At 37.2% G+C, this 22120-nt stretch overlaps 1 protein-coding gene across 10 annotated transcripts in view; it reads left to right on the forward strand.

Annotated features, from left to right (window-relative positions):
- The window catches only part of LOC122138228 (ELAV-like protein 4), a 78616-nt gene that overhangs the window by 33663 nt on the left and 22833 nt on the right, over window positions 1–22120 (forward strand). For all 10 annotated transcript variants that reach the window (XM_042729550.1, XM_042729547.1, XM_042729542.1 and 7 more), the window contains 2 exons: window positions 4165–4405; window positions 18001–18104. In XM_042729550.1, coding sequence (XP_042585484.1) covers window positions 4165–4405; window positions 18001–18104 — 345 coding nt within the window. The remainder of the gene's footprint in view (window positions 1–4164; window positions 4406–18000; window positions 18105–22120) is intronic.

Below are 22120 nucleotides of genomic sequence, written 5' to 3' on the forward strand. Positions count from 1 at the left end.
TTCCTTCCTGCATTCACACACACACACACACACACACACACACACACACACACGCTCGTAGCCTGAGCCGGGCCGAGCAGCGTTCAGAAACAGTCGGCATATCTGCCACTGCGTTTGAAAAAAATAAAGGAGTGTAATCTGGGGCTACTGTTCAGTTGAATCAAAGGGAAGATGATGTCTGTCCCCCGGCTGACACCAAGGCCTTTGTGATGGCTTAGCATGTCTGCCTGTCTGCTCGCCTTGCCTGTCTGTCTGTCTAACTGTCTCCCTGCCTACTACAGCTACAGCGCAAACAGATACACCCAGCTAGGCTCTGCGTTAGCAAGCATCCAGACAACTAAAGTTTATACTGTACTATCCAAGTTAAAGGTGCTGAAAGCAAATTTTTAATGCCACACATTAAATGTCCCTATACTACTTGATAGATAACACTAAAATCACACCTGTTTTTGTGACAGACCTAGGCTCTGCAAAACCTGGAGAAAGCTATCTGTTAGCATTCGCAATATCAATAGCTGTTGTTCAGCTAGCAAGTGACCACTACGCTAAATGGTCAATGCTAACCTAGCTGTAAACAGAAAAAAAAGAGAGTCAGAGAAGCAGACTGCCATTTTTTATCTAATCATAGATGCTTTCTGCCCTTTTATGTGTTTGAGTTTGTTGACAGGTCCAAAAGCTATTCTATTTAACATGTATATAATAAAATGGATAGTTAAAATTGTAGATGTTGATTTGTCAATTAAGTATACAACCTGAGATAAAATACACAATATAACAGGGTTCACATATTCTACTGAAAAAATGACACTTAATGAATTAAGTTGTTAAAAAATGTTTGAAAAAATATGTTACAAAATATATAATAGCCTAATTTAATATATGTAACATTCTAATAATATTTTAATAAAGTTCTTTAACAGAAAAGTTTTTTTGAACAAATCGCTTGAGTGAGTGATACAATGACAAACATATCCAGTTCAATGTTTTGTTCCTAAATGATTCAGCATTTTTAAATGAATCAGTTGGCCGAAAGACAGTCAATTCTCTCCACCTACTTGGACAATGAGAAAATCTGAAACAAATCACAAACAGTAAAAGTTCCCAGTGTTGTATATCAGCACCTGATTAAATTATTGACAGATTTCTAGGCAACATGAAGCAAAGAGTTTCTGTTTTGTTTTTGTTTTTTTGGTTGGTTATTTTTAATGGCCAATTTCGCATTCAAATCTAATCTTTAACTACTCAGGAACAGTAGTTAAGAGAAAGGAGGGGAAAATGAGGAAAAGTCTGACCCCTGTCAGCAGCTAGGGCAAATGTCCAGCAATAGTGAGTGTGTAAAGGAACAATTACCCTTCTCAATATGACAACGAGGGGAGTTCATCTGCAGGAAAATAATAAGAGCTAGTGAAGGAATTACAAAGGAAAGACAGGTCTTTAATTGGCCATCGAGACACAACAGGTCCCTGGAATCAGAATGAAAGGTGTCCACTTTCATCTGTTCCTTCTCTGGAATATTCAAAGCTCTCATCCCATGAGGTTTGAGCATTTCTTTTTTTTTCCCCACTGAAAGAACAGTGCACAGCAGGAGCTGCAAACAGACTTAATAAGTCTCCCCTTTTTCATGCACACATAAAAACACCATGAAATAAACACATACACACACACACATCAATCAAGACCTGCTGTGGCGATGGCTATTTTGTCCCTTTGTGTCGCTCCATCCCTCTTTGCTGCAGAGAAGTGTGGAACAGGATCCATTTACATGCATATCCTGAGAGCTTTGCAGATGAGCCTCCTATGGGCTGCCGGTTGCTTTTTTTCTATTTGTCACATCGAAAAAATGTGAACGTATAAAAAGACTAAAAATGGAGGCACAGTAATTGATCCAGAAAAAGGGAGAATGCAACTGCATCTGCCCTTTTTGTAACCATTTCACAGAATCAAAGTGTAACTTAAATAAATACACACGCACATATACAGTGTATATATATATATATATATATATATATATGTATATATATATATATATATACACACACACAAACATACATACACACCCATTAGGGCTGCACTATTAATCGAACGTGATTAATCGTGATTGTCGTGTACATTTTGTCAGTAAAGCCGGTTCTGTGATTAGTAGTATATATCCATCACCTGCTTTCAGGAGGAGCAGTTCTTAATAAAAAGAACTCAGATAAACCATATATTGCCGTACTCGTGTGTTTATTAGTCACGTTGAATCAATGAAAGCAGGAATTTCAGCAGGAGAGCGCCCTCTGGCATTTGGATCGAGATTTACTCCTGATCACAGAACTGTGCTTCACTGAAAGATATGCATGACAATCGCAGCTTCTGTCTAATTGTGATTTACTGCCTTTGCGATTTAATTTCAATTAATTGTGCAGCCCTAACACACACACACACACACACACATATATATATATGCATTAAGGAAGTAAATAGATTAGACATTTATGGGAGCAGAGAAATGAGGCAGTTATTTTTGATGGCTTCATACACAACTGAATAGCTTTGTTTTTAGCATCCTCTTTACTGTGCCTGTGTGTTTCTCAAAAATACTCCAAGTGCAAACACTAGCGTGGTGTCAGATGGGGAAAAATTGTTAACCTTTCTAAATATGCCCACTTTGATAAAGGAGAGTTGAACTTCAGAGTGCAGATACAGAGTATTTTTTTGAAGAGCTAAAAATAAGTGCAGCTGAATTTCAGCTTAGATCCATTTTTTCTCCTCCTCATCTCTATTATTTTCCACTCTTGAATCTATCAGCAGGAAACATTAGCGCTTTTCCTTCACCCTCTCAGTGCAGATCTTGATCCAGTCAGAGTCAGGAAGAGAAAATGAATATTAAACATGGTTGACTTACAGAATCAGATTAGAACGAGCTATAATCAGGTCATGCTTGCTGTTTTAATTCTTATTTGTTTATTTTTAGAGTTTTTTGCTTCTATTGTCTTTTTGGTCTGAGATTTTGTCTGAAAGTGAAAGTCCTCATTAAAGATTAGAGCAACTTGCAATTTGTCTGTCTACACTAAATGCGAAAAAAAAATGCCTAATGCAAAAAAAGAAAAAAATCCATAGTCAATCAGTTGAGTATTATCTTAAATTCCTCCTCTTTCAGTCACTCTTGCTTCAAAATATTGGTCCAATAATATTTCAGCATGGCAGCGGTGCTACCCGATATGAAAAAAACAAAATGTAGTGTTGCTTTGTCACATCATGTCTGGTTAGGACACCGTTTTAGGCTTCACCATGGCTATCCAGACAGTTGGAAAAGGTCAGGTTAGTGTTATAAAAGGTGCAAAATTAAAATTTGTTTTCAACATGCACCACTGATCGACATAGTTATTGTTTCTTCCCCTGAGAAGATCTCATGGCACGTTGCTTTCGCAACCATGAAGATTTCCCCCCAATCTGCACTCTCTCTCACACGCTCCCTCACGTGCATATCTTCAACCTTCGTGACAGTCAGAATATGACACGATTCTAGATGTCACCCAGCCCCCTCAAATAGAGTAGGGTGACAAAATTAAACACACATGAGCTCACACACAAACATCCTTTATGCAAATGGATGAATACATTTAGCTGCGGTGTGGAACAATCTTGAAATAAAAAGTTTGAGGCTGAAAAGCAGCACAGACTGGGGCCTCCTCTGTTCCTACTTCCCCAGGGCCAGCAAGCTTCTCTTCAAACACCTGCTCTTAAAAGCGCACGGCTAAACCAGTGGCAAACACTGTTCACCATGACAGTCGCTCCATGCTGAAGGGCTCACATTGTTACCCTGTCAAGTTGAGCCAACCATCAAAACGCACAGCCAAACTCAAAAATATCAGTGATGGAGTGAGGGGGAGGGAGGGTGGAAGAAAGCTACTGAAAGTCTAGAGATGCATAAACAGTTTTTCAGTAAGTGTGTCATGCATTGTATTATTTAGAGTCAGTCTGTGAGGTTTCGCAGCTAAATGTTGCAGTTGCAGTTACATACACCAGATTATTCCAAACCCCTTTATCTGACATGTCAGTAACTTCCACAAATTGTATTTAAATGATTAAGTACTTAATATATACTGTAGGAAATCAGATATGTCAATAAACTGCTTACTTTTCAGATGCAATATTCTTTAACTCTTCTTTTGTCTGCAGATAATCAGCAACATGGAGCCTCAGGTGACAAATGGGCCGAACTCTGCCACGGCCAACGGGCCCTCCAGCAACAGCCGCAGCTGCCCCTCGCCCATGCAGACTGGCGGTCCTAATGACGACAGCAAGACAAACCTCATTGTCAACTACCTGCCCCAGAACATGACCCAGGAAGAGTTCCGCAGCCTCTTCGGCAGCATTGGCGAGATTGAGTCCTGCAAGCTGGTTCGAGACAAAATCACAGGTACTAATAAGGGCATAAAAAAGAAAACAAAAAAGAAAACGAAAACTGCATTTGATTTACATAATGAACTGTGTCTAGTGAAGACAAAAGAGACACAATGTCTTGGGTATTATAGGTTAAAAAGAAAAACTTTGGAAGGAAGGGTCATTATCTTTTAACCCAGCTGTCAATTGATTAAAAATGTTAATGAAATGACTTACAAGAATTAATTGCATATTTAAATAATAGCTGTTGAGAAAAGATTGAATAGACCATATATATATATATATATATATATATATATATATATATATATATATATATATATATATGCAAAACTATATATTTATATATTTTTATTTATTTATATATTCATTAATGATTTGTTTGTGTATATATAAATACTGTGTTTTAAAAAATAAACTAAATTATAAAAATGTAACAAAAATCATGATATTAGTCATTTTAGAAAATTCAGCATTTTGAAGGTCTGTCCAAAATCAACAACCATGTATCTTCACATAAAAAATGGGACAAATAGGACCAATCAAATTAAAAATGAAGTCTTAAACTAAAATTGTTTCTTTAGGTCTGTTTAATGCAGTTGTAGCAGGTCAGACTGCAGTTTCAGGGCAATTCGGGAGTTGGAAACTTTGGGTGAGAAGGGCTGTTGTTTTGTTTACAGTGCCCAGAGAAAAGGAGGAGAGAGAAAGAGGACATAGAGGTGTTTAAGCAGCACTCCCTGGCTAATCAGAGTTCTAATCCCACCATAGTGACTATGTGGGTGGTAAGCAGATGGATGGGGAGGCTGCTCAGAAATAATGCCAGATAATGGCCTCCATTTTATATCCTACCTAGTGACACTTTGCTCTGGATAATCTCATTAAAACAGGGCCAGGCCTAAAGCCACTGGTTTTTAGACAAAAGGGGGGAGAGAGAAATAGAGAGAGAGAAACTCTTGGCTCCTGACCACAGGTTTTGTAGGATTTCATTGCCAGGCAGTCAGATGGTCGGGCAAGAGAATCGTCATTAGAATCGTCGTCATGAGAGTTGACACATGCTCCTTTTTTCAGTCTTTACATGTGGGAAATTCACTGAAGTCTCGGGATATCCTCGCATACACTAAATGGAACATGTTTTATTAAATTGCCGGTTGTGAAAATATAACGTTAACCAGGATCACTCACTCTCTTACCGCTCTGTCCTTCTTCTGGCTCAGGAACACAATGTGCATCACAAATACGACTCTTCCCTGTACTGCACTCTTTGCTCTGGGATCCCATGGGTGCAATTTCCCAGTTCAGAATTTTAAGCTAACAAATCGCTTCTTGATCATTGTAAAAGCAGAGCGAGCTATAGGCTGCGAGTTCTGTCTGCTGCAATCATTAGCTGCTGTCTTGGGTTCAAAATAGATTGCGGGGCATCAGAGATTGTATCTGAACCTCCATGTCAAAATATTTGACCAGCACAACCTTCCTGAGCTCTCCGCTTGGCTTTAATCTATAGGGTATGGACGTCGACGAGAAGTCACTTCTCAGCTTTTCAAAGAATTTTGACGTACAAGAGAGCCTTTTACATGGCAGTTGAAAAGCTAGAGAGAGACGGCTCCTTCGACAAGGTGAGAAGATTTGGGCCTTTGCACATAATAGACAGGCTTCTTCTTTTCGCTTTTTTCCCTTCCCCCACTCCTGTCTGCTTTGATGAGACGCAATGCAGTGATGTACCGTTTGCCACTACTGTTCTCTTACCCTGTCAAGCCTGGGTTACTGCCGCTTGCCAAAGTGCCACCCCAGATTGTTTATCCGTCCTTCTCTTTCCTCTCCTTGCACTTTTACATACACACATGCTCTCTCATCATCTTCTTTCTGACCTTTAGCTGTACTCGCAGTACACCGTAGATCTGAGGTTCAATCTTTTATTTAATGCAGTCATACACATATGGATGTTTTCATCAACTATGTGCACTCTAAACTCACTATACAAACTAGTCTGCTAACAATGTCCAAAAGTTGAAATACATGCATCAATGTTTCATTTCCACTACATCTCAAACAATCATTCATTCTATGATTCAAATTACATTTTAAACCTTTTGGAATGAAATTGGTCATCACCTTTGTTTTGCTAAAGAAACATTGTTAAATATTTCATGGTATACTGTATGTGCTTGATTGGTATCTAAATAATAATAAATAAAAATAGTCTATTCAAAAGAGAAATACAAATAAAATAAATGTAAATGTTTATGGTGGACTTTCATAGTTTATAATTGAAAGTCTGGGTCTGAGCAAGGGTAAAACAACAAAATGGTATTTTGGAAAATAGCAAAAATAAATAATGAAGGCATAGTAGGGTTTCCCAAAAAAATTTGAATATGATCTTCATGTAAGAAAAGAACTAAATATAACCTTACCTTTTAATAGAAATAATGTCATTCCTCTGCATTCCTAATGTCAATAATTTATTCCTGTACACTCTGTGAATTAAAAAAAAAAACAGTGGGCCAATATTTATCAGCGATTATGTAAACTGTCAGCAGAAACGGCTTTATCACATTCCTCTCAGTGGGGAAAGCATTTCAGAAGTCATTACCGCAAGGATTGTGTCGAGATGCCGAATAAAGCAGATGGCAATGCTGCTAACTTAGCGGAAAGCCTTTGTTTTTAAAGGTTTGAATCAAGCTGAAAATCCCCTACTCTAAATGCACACATCCCCACCCCAGTGTTGCTACCTCAGCAACACCTCGTTCTGTGCTAATAGTGAGGATAAACACATAGCCTATAGGGAGTAATAGTGATTTTCTTGTGAGCCAGGAATCATATTGAATGAAAACTTTTAATGGAATACATTAAGAAGGTGTTAACGCTTCTGGCTATCAGCACAAAGCAAAATGGAAAAGACTGATTGAGCGGCGGTTCGAAAGGGAAAAAGAATTGGATACTTGTCTGGTTCTCGGGATCGGCGGATCCTTTTCTGCGTGAAAATGAACACAATTGTGTTTATAATGATACGGCAGAAAAAAAGACACACTCAAGCAGGGCCGTGAATTGATTGCGTCTGTGATTTTCCATCTGATGAGGAGAAGGGGGAAAAAGAGCGACTGCAGATAATCTTCTGTTCATATTCTTCAAGCAGTAAATAATTACCGCACAATTAAAAATGGCTTCTGAGAAACAGCGCCAACCCCCCTCGCACCAGCCCCCTGTGGTTTAGGCCTCTCCCTGTGTAGCAGAAAAGCAAGCGGCACATGCTATCGCTCCCAGCCTGCTTTGTCGCCTGCCATTTTGCTTCATTATTTTCCCCTTCTTGCCCAATCCGCAGATGCCATTGTTGGTATTTAATGGCTTGGCACAGGCGGCAGTGCTGCTATCAGTTCACTCTGTGTTTAACACTTATGTAGCTTACATCAAAGCTGCTTTGTGCGACTGCTTGTTCAGGTACACAGCCCACTCGCACGCCGAGCACCCAACCATCTGTCACGCTGCTGACCCGAACGCAGTGTCCGCTGTCTGCTGCCAAGCGTAGCACGTGCTATCCTTAGCGTCAAGCTGAGCCGACATCGATACGGAGCCGTATATGACTTCTGCCTCTATACTGACCGGAGAGCAGCTTGCTCCACCCGCTAGCAAATTAACAACGGCATGTGATTTAAAGCCAGACAGACATCTTACCATTCCTTCGCAGATGTGCTGGAACTCATACCATCATACTGATGAAAAACTGCAGGGAAAAGCAGATGTAGTGGCATGAAAAATTCATTGTGCTTGATGTTTGCAAAAGCACGTTGAGGTTTGAAACACCTCGGTAAGTGTTAGACCGATTTGAACATGTGAAAAACCTCCATGTCAAACATGCGCCATGTTTATCTGATGCTGTAGAAATAAAACATGAACAGCTTTCCATGTTTGGTCATTTCCTGTTAAAAACAGCATAAGGCCGAATTAAAACAACCCAACACATGCAACACGCCACAAAATTGACAAAATTGTACAGGGTATTAGGGGAGAAGTCTGATAGAATAGCAGGAATTAACAACTGTAGTGATTGCAGGGAACACGCACTTCCTCACATAGTTCAGTGTTGTGATGTGTTCCGCATTCAGCCTGGAGTAAACAGAGTAAATGATAGGTTGTAATTCAGGGTAAAACATTCAGACCTCATTTACATTGTTTGACAATGAACTTTCTGTCACCATCCCAAAGCCGCTGACAAACATGAGCACAGGAATAAACCAATCACCTTCTGTTTAGTTTTTTTTCCTCCAAAGAAGGCTATTTACCCTCTATTGGGTTATAAAAAATGTGCATGGGGAAAACAGACATTATTTTCTCTCTTTTATCTTTTTTTCTCTCCAATTGTTGCTGACATCCTTTAAGCAATCATGTACATGTGTTTGAGCCATGGCCTTGTGGTTAGCTCTTGTGCGCCAACACTAGATTGGGCAAAATTCAGAATTCAAGATTTGACTTCCTTTTAGCGTTTTTGAGTATGACTTTGAATTGGAATGACAGGAAGAGGAAATTACTGAATTGCAGTTCAAATAAATTCAAAACAGGCAATGCATTCTGGGAAATTAAGTGGCCTTCCACCCTGTTCCACAAAAGTTAATATTAAATTTTTTAATATTATTAATATTAAATATGCAAAAAAGACAAATTTGTGGCACCTAGGTGGCATTTCGAACTTTAAAGGCTTTTTAGAGTTGTCTTTTTTAGTTTAACACAATTGTGTAAATTTCCATTCTACTATTTTACTTTCAAATTCAAATGGAAATTCTACATCCTGTTTGCTACCTTAATTCAAATTGAGCAGTGGAATTGAAGTTTCGGGACTTTTATAGGAGAACCTCTTCAAATCTGGTTCACATCATTTCACAAACTTATCCCCCCCATTTCCTTCATCTTTTCCTGTCCTCTCAATACCCATGTACATAAATGGCTGAAAGGTTAAAAAAACAACCACAAAATATTTAGAGCTTTGCTTAAACTGAATGAGTCAGCATTTATCCATATGATACAGAATGTAGCTTAAATGGCAACAATTCTCTGAAATCCAACCAATATTTCTATTAATGCTCTTTCTGAGTAGTACTGCAAACTTTATTGTTCATGTTTTCCCTAGCAATTTTACTAGCCCACGAAGTGCTGCTGAGGTTAGTCACAAGCGTTACCTTGCGGTTAGCTTGGCATTAGCCACTGGCTCCATGCAGCTCCAGCAGTTCCAAGAGAGCGTGGGATCTCAGCGTTCCCTGGGGTGGCTGCCAGTGTTGTCATCTAATATGCGGGGTCTGACGTCGCTTCGTTGGGATGTCCCAGATTTACAGGGGCTCCTTTCGTTTCCACATGCACACTCCTCCCAGACAGCCCACACACTGCAGGCTACACGCCAACACGCCGCAGGCTCCAGCACAGCAGAGTGGGGGAACGGGGGCGGGAGATTCCTGTGTCTTCCAGCTGTCGCCAGCCTGGCACAGCAAAATACAGACGCACAGTTTTACAGTATAGGGTACACTCTTAAAAATAAAGGTGCTTAAAAGGTTGTTCACAGCGATGCTATTGAAGAACCATTTTTGGTTCCACAAAGAATCATTCAGTCAAAGGTTCTTTAAAGAACCATCTCTTTCCTACCTTTTTATAATCCGAAGAACCTTCTTTCACCACAAAGAACCTTTTGTGAAACAGATATTCTTCAGATATTAAAGATTCAGATATTAAAGATTCTTTATGGAACCATTAAGACAAAAAGGTTCTTCTATGGCATTGTGAAGCACCTTTATTTTTAAGAGTGTATACTAGGGAGTGAGCTGGTATAGACATCTTGTAGATGATAAAATCGGCTGACATTACCTGTGTGTCAGACCTCACGGCATCGGTGTCTGCAGAACTCTGTAGAAACTTCTTCGCTTCTCCAGAAAACAGAACACACAAAATGTTCATCAGTCTAAGCCATATTATCTTCATTTTCATTTAATTCATAATGTAACCCAAAATCTTTTTTTTTTAAGTGATTTTATATTTCACAATTGCAACTTTGTACTTAATTGTGACTTTATTTCTCATACATTAATTTTTATTTTATATCTCACAATTACTCTACCAGTAAAATCAGTAAGGTCAGTATTTTTTAGTTTTTTTTTATAAAAGAAATTGGTACTTTTTTCCTTCAGCAAGGATACATTAACTTGATCAAAAGTAACATTATTATGCACTGTTACCAATATATATATATATATATATATATATATATATATATATATATATATATATATATATATATATATATTATATTTAAATAAATCATGTTCTTTTGTATTTTCAATTCATCAAAGAAGCCTGAAAAAAAGTTTCCACAAAAATATATAGCAGCACAAGAATTAAAAAAAAAATAATAATAATAATAATTAATAATAAAAATAAATGTTTCTTGAGCACTAACTCCGTATATTGTTATGATTTCCAAAAGTTCATGTGACACTGAAGACTGGAGTAATGGCTGCTGAAAATTCAGCTTTGTCATCACAGGAATAAATTACATTTTGAAATACACTAAAATAAAAAAGTTGTTTTAAATTGAAGTAATAGTTGATTTTGCTTATTGTACTATCAAATATAAAGACAGCCTTTTTGATCAAATTCTCCAACCCCAAACTTTTGAACGGTAGAGTAAATCTTAACTTTATATTTCAGAATGAGCTTTAGTATCCCATAATGGAAATTAATATCTTATTTGAAACATCTGTCAATTACCTTTATTAATTTTCACTCTGATGCAGCTTCTATATAATTTTCAATATCTCTATGTAGATGTACAATAATGTAAAACACAGTGAAATACATAGCTAGGTACACAAGGAAAAAGACCTTAAGTTTGCGCAAGGTGAGGTAAGCTAATGGTTTTACACAACCTCTTAGCGAAATATGAATCTCTAATGCAAATCCAATCAGAATGATGCTTTTGTCTGGGAGAGAGCACTTAGGTATCCCTTAAGTGTTTTATGTACAAATGGGTCGAATTAAGGCTATTAGATGCAACGATAAACAGCATTAAGAATAGAGATTATCTCATTGCACCTTACATTATCTAATTACACTTCAGTCAGCTTTTGTCTCTTTGGATGGAAGATCACTAAGCTAATTAAAAAGAAGCCGTAAAGTCGGTCGTACTTGCCATCTTCCGGCATTACACAAGCCGTCATGACCTCAGTAATGCTACTGTGTATTTATATACCACATAAAAAGGAGCAAAAATGTCTTTGAGATGTCTTTTACTGCAGAGACATGTCCCTGTCCCAAGATGCTGTTGCAACAAGGACAGAATGTCAAGCAAGCAGCAGCAGTGATACATTTGTTTTGACAAATTGAAATGGATTTTCGTCCTTCCTTTCTTTTTGCCTTCCACATCCTAAATGTGCCTAAATTTAAGTCTGACCAAACAGATTTTCCTGTTTGTAGCCAGAGAGCTTTGTGATATCAAGGTGGGTTAGCGTCACATGCTCGTTGAATTGTCATCTTGTGTCTGCGCTGCTGTTCTCTTCCAAACTAATGCAAGTTTCAGCTTTCCCACCTGATTCAAGCAACTGTCGGCACAACATGGCTGCCGGAGGGTTTGGATGAGGGGGTGGGGGGTGTTGCTGGAGGCAGTGCTGTGTTTGCTACAATGTTCATCTCATTTTCAATCAATGGAAGCACTGGGCCTTTAAATTATGTATCAACAATTGATGTAGAGAGAGGGGGAAATTAGCGAGAATCCAGCGTGAAGACTTTTAGCTCACTGCCAAGCAGCAGAACAGCGAAAATCAGTCAAATATATCTTTCATGTGCAAAGCTTTGATGATAAATGATGTTGAGCACAGAGGAATATGTGTGTGTGTGAGTGTGTTATTGTAAATGCTATGTACCATAAAGTAAAAGCATATATATGAGTGTGTGCATGAGAAAGAGAGGAAGGACACCCACTGGACACACACTCATTTTATCATCTCACACACTATGACTTCTGCCGCTGAGGTAAGAGGCGTAATGGTTCAAATACGACTCCTCCAAATGGAGCCTCTCACTCCAAAACAGCCTCAATTTAACAGAGAGAGAAACATCTCATTCCTCCCATTTAACTCAGCATGTTCCTCAAGAGCTAAAAGAGACTCAGACAGGGAGCAGCTCACGCATGCCCTTCCTCATCTTCCCTATCACGGAGATGGTGATTATGAAAGAAAAGAGGACACCGGTTTTGGGACCTCGTGACTCCAGTGTAGCGATGCTACAGTTAATGATACTTTTTTTTTTGCACACACACCATGGGCTCACAAACATGACAACACGTCTCTCGGGACCAAAAATACAGCTGTGCATATTATGAATCATATTTTCTGGATCAAAAATATGCACCCGAGTTATAAAGTCATACAGCAGGAGGTCTGTAATACCTGTTTTCCGTTAGCATTCCCATTTATCTCAATGGCAGATGCTCATCATGGCGATGGACCCCCTGGAAGTATGTGATTTGTAATCGGCTATCCTCGCTCTTCTTGGGACACATCGCTCTGGATCTGCAGGAAATGATAATGCTGAATGGTTGTCAGCACCACAAGAATGCACACCAAGCAACTATCCGAAACTGTGAAGTGAAAGAACAGAGAGACAAAAAATACTAAAATAATAGAAATAGAACACATAGAAATGTGTTCTTTTGAACTTCATATTCAAAGAATTCTGAAAAATAAATAAATACATGCAGCCTTGGTGGGCTTAAGAGATTTCTTTAATAAATAAATAAACAACCCCAAACTTTTGAACAGTATTGTGTTTCTTGCAAACAATTTTATTTAATCAAAAGGCATGGATACACGTGAATTGTTCTCAAAGGAGAAGGATGCTTTTTGGATCCAGACATTGTAGTTACAGTACTTACCAGCAGGGGCTAACTAGGCCGTGCTAACCAGCCAAACCTATACTCTTTGTTTAACCTGCACACTCACAGAACACACACAACCTTTGATCAAGCTCTCGCACATCACTATTACATTCCAGCTTCAGCCGTGTCCCATCGCAATGAAAAACCCATCAGGAGCCTACACACTAATAGTCATAAGCTGTTTATTTGTGAAAAATATCCTTTTAATTGGTTTTAAGCATTGTCTTTGAAAAAGCCTTTGCAGTGTTTCCAAATTTGACTGCAAGTCTATCCTGCTGGGGAACAGAAAGTGCTGGAAAAATGGAGACCCGCACTCATTAAAAGCTCATTAAAAGCACAATGCATCATTTCAGTTTCAATTTTAATTGACAATTAAAATATATAAGTTAACGTAACCATTATACTAATTAAACAGCATAGAGGTAATTCTCTTTTGCTGTGCCATTTGATGTTTATAGCATCTAATGGGCTCTGTCAAAATCCTCAATCATTTTTTTTTTTGCAAATTCACATTTTATACAGCTGATGTATATCGATCATCTTACTTTCCAGCAGAGAAATGAGAATATTCTCTCTGATTTCATGTAAACAGCACCATCGGCTCTAAAAGCTAATGACAGAACAGCACAAAATATAATCACACTTTTGTAGATAAAACATGACATGAAATATTTACAGAATAGGTATGATGCAGGATAGCAGAGCGCTGGCTTTGCCATGAAACATTCTCTGTGATTCTCACTTCCCTCAATAATAAATTCATGAGGCAGCCCTGACTGTAACCCTCTCCGGTACCTACGCTGCTGTCCATTGTAGGTAACCCTGGCTGTGCTGAAGAGATTGTGTTTGTGTGTGCTTTGTATTCATGTGCTGTCTCTGCGTGGGTATATGATCTGATTGTGTGAACAGAATTTTATATTCTGTGTGTAGGTGTGTATACCACATATGTATTTCCAAGTATACAGTACAGAGTATATATACTCATGTATAGGTGTCATATGTGTGATATTGATTTTTATTGTGTCTGTGAGATTTAGAGAAGTACAAGAACACATGGGTTGTCAGGTTTTACTGTATCCTCATATAAATGGGTCCACCAGATGTTGCTTAGAGGCTGTACACAGGATGCATCCTTGTATTCAAAAACAGCTTCAAAAAAAGACAAAATGGAACAGAATGCAAGTGGTCTCAAGACACGTTTTTGAGTTGAACTATTTTTAACTTGACACACCGTCTTGAAAACACAATGATCATGGCGCACAATGCTGAAAAACACAGCAAATCCTTGAAACAATGGCCATGGATGCCCAGTCTTTTCATTTAAAAACTGCACAGACTAAATACGGGAACATACAGCCCTTCAAAAAAAGGACATATTTAAGTTATAATGTTAATTTTGTTTACATATAAAAGAAAATCTCTCTCGGTAGAAGAATATGGTACATTTAAAAAATATCATTTTAAAAATTAACAGCAGGGCCTAAACTATGCAATTCATTTGCTATTACACTAGATATCAACCAACACAACCAAAAACTGGTCTGAAGATATATACTCAAGTAAATTTAAAATCGCTTGTCTATTTCTTGTCTAAAACTGTTAAAACACTGTGTAAAGTCATTACAAATGTATAAATTATGAACACTTCAGTTATAAACCCACGAGTATAGAAGCACTCTGAATAAAACATGTCTAAATCAAAACATTTCAAATAAAAATTCAAATGAAAGAGTAAACAAAGGTTCTTATAAAGGAGTAACAGTAATGCTCTCTAATAGAAAAATGTGTCTCTTTTAAGATTTTGAAGATGTAACTTTTTAGTGCAGCATGCTAAATCTCTCCCTGCAGAGTTGCATTTTATAATTCAACCCATTAAAGTCATGTTTGTATGTCCATAAACAGGTGCAGCAGTAAGTTGTTTATATAGAGGGAGTTAGGTACGTGTGTGCATGTCTGTAATATTGCATGTTTTTTTTGAGGTTGTGCCTCTGCAGTTTGTTACAGAGCACAGATGAGATATGAGATGTTTAATAGAGATCAGTTTAAGGTTCTGTTAATGTGTCTGTTCGCAGGGAAATTAAATTAACTAAATAATTGCCTTGCCAAAAAAAGGCCCTTAGAGATTGTCAAAACAACTCGCAGCCTCCTTTCTTTAAAGCAGGATGATTTTATTCTTTGTATTGTCATAGACTACAAAAACTAATAATGAAATTATGCACTTAAATTAATAATTAATGAACTCACTAAGGGGTTCGTCTTTTAATTTTCTTAAAATATTAAGAATATGACTCAGTTCCACAACAATCAGCGTGACCCGAGTGTACGTAGGTGTGCGTGGCGCGCTGGTGCTTTTTTCTTTGCAAACAGCCTGGTTCTGGTGCCCCACTGAGATCTCCACTGTCGCACCGCTGTGTGATGGAGAAGGGGTGTGTGGGTGTGTGTGTGTTATACTGGTAGGAGAAATCCCTTTGACTGAAGCAGTGGCCTTGGTCGGCCTCACCTTATCCTCAGGCAAGAACTCCAAAGGAGGCAAGAACAACTGCTAGCGACGTTATGGAAATGCCATCAGGCAAAGGGGCATTACAAAACAGATTGTTTTATGAACCCATTATTGTACGCTCAAACACACAATCATGCAAACACACACATCCACCCACACATACATATACACACAATGAAAATGGCAATACGGGGCATGCCAACATGGGGCCAAATGCTCTGGGCCACAAAGGGAGTAGAGCGAGGAACACAGCTGAGATGGTGGAGATAGAGAAAGACAAATGGAGAGGTTAGGCAGAGAGAGTTCTCAGTGTCTTTCTTTTCTCGGTGTGTTCTCTGAATGTATCATTATCCAGAGCTGAAGTTCTGCATGACAGCGCTTTGGAAACACACTTCATTTACACTAACCTTTCCATTTCTATTTTCCCACACACATTTTCTCGCTTTTTTTGGCACAGCACATATCCAGAATTTTCACAACCACATAAATACACTACTGTACCAAAATTTGGGGTTGGTAAGATGTTTCTGCTATTTTTGAAAGAAGTCTCTTATGCTCATCAACGATGCATTTATTTAATCAAAACACAGTAAAAACTGTGAATATTATTAGATTTTAAATTCATTGCTTTCTATTTGAATATATTTTAAAATGTTATTTATTCCTGTTAGGGTAAAGCTGAATTTTCAGCAGCCATTAGGCTACTCCAGTCTTCAAGGTCACATGATCCTTCAGAAATCACAGACGATTTGCTGTTTAAAACATTTCTTATTATCCATGTTAGAAACAGTTGTGCTGCTTAATATTTCTGTGGAAATTATTATTATTTTATTATTATTACTTATTTATTATTAATTAAATTATTATACATTTTTAGGATTCTGAAGTCCAAAAGAACTTAACTGTCAATTTCAATCAATTTAATGCATGTATCCTTGCTAGAATAAAAAATACTGACCCCAAACTTTTGAACAATGTAAAGTATAATGTAAACATAAATATTATTGATAGAAAGCACACTGATATTTCTCATAGAAGTTAGAATTTGCAAACAAAAGGCTTAAATATTAATTCAAACCAAATTATTTCAGTATCAAATGAATAGGGCTATGCCATAGACACTTACTGTGTAAGAGACACGTCAACAATAGTCTCATTATAGCTTCTTTTAGCAAACAATTAAAAAAAATTGTGACAGTAAACAGAAGTAATGAATTAACAGCAAAAATGATTGGTTTAAAAAGATTTTCTTCAATTTCCCCCAAACTCACACTATTAGTTGACCCAATGTTGCTGTTTTGTGCTTGTCAGGATGCTGTAAGCTATGAAAGAGTATTACCTGAGTCATAAAACACTGTCTAGGATCACACTATTTATATTTAAAGAAACTTTGAAACATCACTGTCAGGCTTTGAATAGTGCTGTATCGCTGCTTCTCGGTTTTTCAGGGTTTTAATGAACGACAGAGGGATTAGTAATCCTCCGTAATCCAAAGAGAAAGAGAAGGAGGCATGCCGTTTGAAGCCAGGGCAGCGAGTAGTTCTTTATGCCCCCTGCGGTATCTGGCGTGCTTTAGCTTGTGTTTGTTTGGCGCAAGGCGTAGCACTCTTTCACATTTGTGATTCACTTTGTGTGTACACTGTGGACTTAGCGCTGTCTGTTTCCATTAATGAGGATAAGTGCAGCGCTGTTCTAGAGTTCCACTGAATTTGTGTGGCGAGATCTTTAAAGAACGAAAAGGAAGGGGGGGGGGCAATACCACACAGGCCTTTAGCTGCAGGGTTGCTGTTTAAGTCAAATAGCAGATGATGGCTGCCTTGCCTTCAGAGGAGCAGCAGACGGTTAGAAGAGGTTAAATCAAAATAATTCCACCAAAGACTCTGTCAGAAGTTTCCAGCGGAAGCTTTTGCTTAATATGCGCTAGCCAAACACAAACTCAAACTAGTCACTGCTAGTCAGGCTAATGGTACATAGTTTGTTAAGTGTTAATGTTGTCTATCTCATAATGTATGCATAGCTCTTGTGATGAATGGATTTAAGTGGTTTTAAAGACTTTTTAAGGGTTGGTAAAGATAAGCGGTACACTTTGAAAGTAAGGATAGTTAAAAGAAATGCTTTCACAGTTTTATGTCTTTTTGCACATTGAATGTTTTAAACTAAAATATATGTATTTTCTCTTTCTTCCTTGTTTTTCTTGTAACTACAGGGCAGAGTCTTGGCTATGGTTTTGTCAACTACATTGACCCAAAAGATGCAGAGAAAGCCATCAACACGTTAAATGGACTCAGACTTCAGACCAAAACTATTAAGGTAAGTAACCACACTAGCAGAAACCATAAAGAACAAACCTTAATTGCATTAAACAGCTTTGCCATCACTGAAATAAATTACATTAAAATTATATTAAAACAGACGCTAATTTAAAATTGTGAAGATATTTCACAATATTAGCTTAATTGTATTTTTGATAAATTAAAATGTTTGATGCAAAACAAATCTGTGTATATACAGTATATATATATATATATATATATATATATATATATATATATATATATATATTTGTCAATCACAGAAATAAATTGCTGAATTTTAAAATGTTAAATAGAATTACATTTAAAAGTGTCACATTTCACAGTATTACTGTATTTCTGAATATTTTTTAATAAAAAAACAAAAAAAAAGTAATGACCCCATTCATTTGAATGATAGTGTGTGTGTATATACATACGTTATAGTATAGTAATATTACTATAATACACTATAATAATAATAGTAGTAGTAGTAATATTTAATCTAATTTAATTCATTTAAAAAAATATTTAATAAAATCTTTTTTTTAAGTGTGTACACATTGCTATTGTACAGCATAACATTTTAATTAAGTGAATTTATTAAATGATATGCCAATAAATTAATTAAATGGAATAAACAGATTCTTTAAATCACATTATTTTTTGTATGATTACTCACAGTAAATTAATGTCAAAAACAAGAACAGCTGTATAGTGTACAGTTTAATGTGTATGTTGGGATCAACATTCGGGTTCATGTTGTTAGGTTACTGCCTGCCTGTTGTTTACCAAACACTTTTCAGCCAAAGCAACCCACATTACGCTAATTGCAGTAGCGGTCCCCCCTGGAGCCAGCGCCTCTCGCTCAAGGGCACAGCATTGAGAAGGTTCTCTCTGTGCCTCTCCAGTTAACAGGTCACCCGCACCTGGAATTGAACCTATTTAAACATAACAGATAACAGACAGTAACAGAGCAACATCTCATTTAGGTGGAAGCGTTCTCCCAGTCACCATTTCTCACGTCTGCGCCAGTCAATTCGCCGAATGTTTCCTGTCACCGTTTGTGCCAGTGGAGCTGCAGTGATTAGTACATGTGGCGTACACTGGCTCGTGCTGGGCTGAGGCGCGGCTGCACAAAGAGAGAGGAGGGCAAATCTGACTCATTAAGATGCAGAAGGAAACAGGAAAGCAACTGAAGGAAGAAAAGGGAAAAATAGTGTAATTGATATGTAAATGAATCTCCAAATGTCAAATCATGAAGTCACACAAAAAGAGGGAAATAGCATGTATAATGAAATAATGTGGACATGCTAAATAGATGCCTTAAAATGTGTCTGGGTTTTCACAGTGGAAATTTTGATCTGTTTTATTCTGTCATGTTATATTATATTTTATTCCATTTAATTCTGTTCAGACACATTGGTATTTTGTTATCTATGATGTTTCAATTTTCTGTTCAATTTTATTTGGATATATTTTATTCTGATCTAATGTCACATTATTCTGATCTGTCATTCTTTGTCATTCTGATGTTCTATTCAATATTATTTTATTGTCATCAAATCACATTTTATTCTGTTTGGTTCTGATGTGTTATTTTATATTCCACTGTATTTGGTTTCGTTATATTTTATTATTGTTCTGTTTGTTTATTTGATTTTATTCCCTTTTGTCATTCTGCTTCTTTTCTCCTCAGTTTTGTTATATCAATGTTCAGTTTTATTCCATCTCTGTTATCATTCTATTCTGTTCAGTAATGTGATCTGTCATTTTCTGTTCTATTCAATGTTTTAGCAATGTTCTGTTTTATTTCATCTCTATTGTTATTCTATTCTGTTCGGTATTGTGATCTGTCATTTTCTATTTTATTCTATTGTCTTATTACATTATTCTCTATTATCATTCTATTCTGTTCTGGTCTGTCATTTTCTGTTCTACTCTGTTTTTAATTTTGATTCCATATTACATTATAATCATTTTATTATTTTGTCATTCTACTCTGTTGTCATGTTTTTGTTCTGATCTCTCATTTTATATTCTATTCAGTTTTATCAATGTTAGATTTTATTCCATTTTATTCTTTGTTGTCTCTTAGCTGTTCTGATATTCTATTCAATTCCATTTTATTCTTTTCTGAGTTATGTTCTATTCTGCTCTGGTCCGATTTCCTCTATTATTTTCGATTCTACTCATTTCTATTCTATTATTAAACTAAATCACGCAATGAAATAGACAGATCCGCCACAATCTGATGCCTTCCATTTTCCTCAACAGCGCTTTGTGGTACATTTTTTAGAAGCAGCAGCAGGTTTTAACAGTAAATTCTGCCTGCCGCTCACGGCATAATCTGGCTGTGTATGTGTTTTCCTCTGGCCTATAATCCCAGACCTCTCACTTACATCCGCCCTAATCTAATCAGATTGGATTTCGCCTGCTTATGAAAACACGGCTCAGTCTGCGCGGCTCAGTACCTCTTAACATAACAGCAAAAGAACGCACGTGTTTGTGTGTGGGAGCAAGAGAAAGAAAAAAGAGAGAGAGGAGAAAGAAAAGACTTGTCAGGGCTGTTTTTGAAAGAGCACAGCACAACGCTCACAAACGTGGGCGTTTTCCAGAGTGGCAGCATGTGTATGTGTTGGCCGGCAGTGTTTCTAGTACTGGTTTCAGCATCAGCTAAGAATCCATCAGAGACAGAATGACTCACTCTGTGTGTATTTGCCGATCATCACAGCTTCCTGCCACGCGGCACTTCTCTCAGTGACAAAACACACTTCCAGGGAGGCAGCGGTACACACACACACATAAACACACAGTTAAAAAACTGCACTTATCAGTCAAACACACCTCGGGATTTTGTCCCCGTCCTAGGGCTATAACCAAGTGACTCTGGAGCTGTTTCTTTTTAACCTCACGCCCCTTTTGTACTGCACAATCCTGAAAAAGACACAATGCAGAAAATAAAATGGCTGCAGTTCAAGTATTGTGAATCAGTCAAAAACTCCTAAGTTATCAGTTTGAATCATTCTAACAAACCATTTATTCAATCCATCACAGCAGTTACTGAATTAACATCTGACTCACTGAACTGCAAGTCATCACAGCTGTCATTCATCTCCGACTCAAAATAAACCAACATGTTATGGGAACCACATAAGGAAATGAGAATTGTGAGACTTGCTTACATTTGACGTTTCATAACATTTTATATTGATTTTATAAGAACATTAAGAATTTTGCATTAATGTAAAAAAATACTTTTTATATATAATAATTAAAATATTATATATTTAAAATATAATGCATTATTTATAATAAAAAAATAATAATAGTCATATTATTTTATCATACATTAAATATGATGATTGTTATTATTATTATTAAAGACTGCTATTAAATGTAGTATCATGGTATTATGTTTTGAAATCTGAAACACTGAAGTGAGCATACAGCGGTTTGGCCCGAGGGCACAATTTAGTGTAACACAAATTTTCATGCTGTCTGTTGGGGAGTTGTCAAAACCTTGCCGGAATGATGTTGCTGAGCATACTTCTTCTAAACATGTTTAGTTTTTCTCTGGCAACATACACACTCCAACAAACACAGACTTTCAAGTAATGAAGCAAAAGTCGTCTTCCGTGATTTTGCATGCCTACATACACAAACAAAACACATGCTACTGTGCACTGTGAGGTTCACACGCACATCTCATGCATGATTGATTTTTTTTGCTTGCACTCATGAACATGAATGGAATCGGCACAACCAAAGATGTTCATGTTTCACACACCATCTAAACCAAGTGCAAAACTACGAGCAATTTGTCTGTCCACAATGAAAGCAAAATGCTATGTGAAGAAGAATTGTGGACCAATTTCGTATTAGACGGAAGCTACCATGTGTTACCAGTGGTGCCAGAATAAATTTTGAATGAGTAGGGGGTTTCAAATTAAGGATGGCTATAACTCATGAATATTAATTATCTAATAGTGAAGATTGCACACTGATTTGAAATTGAGGTATAACATCCAGCAG

The sequence above is a fragment of the Cyprinus carpio genome, chromosome B8 (assembly GCF_018340385.1).
Source record: "Cyprinus carpio isolate SPL01 chromosome B8, ASM1834038v1, whole genome shotgun sequence".
NCBI lineage: Eukaryota > Metazoa > Chordata > Actinopteri > Cypriniformes > Cyprinidae > Cyprinus > Cyprinus carpio.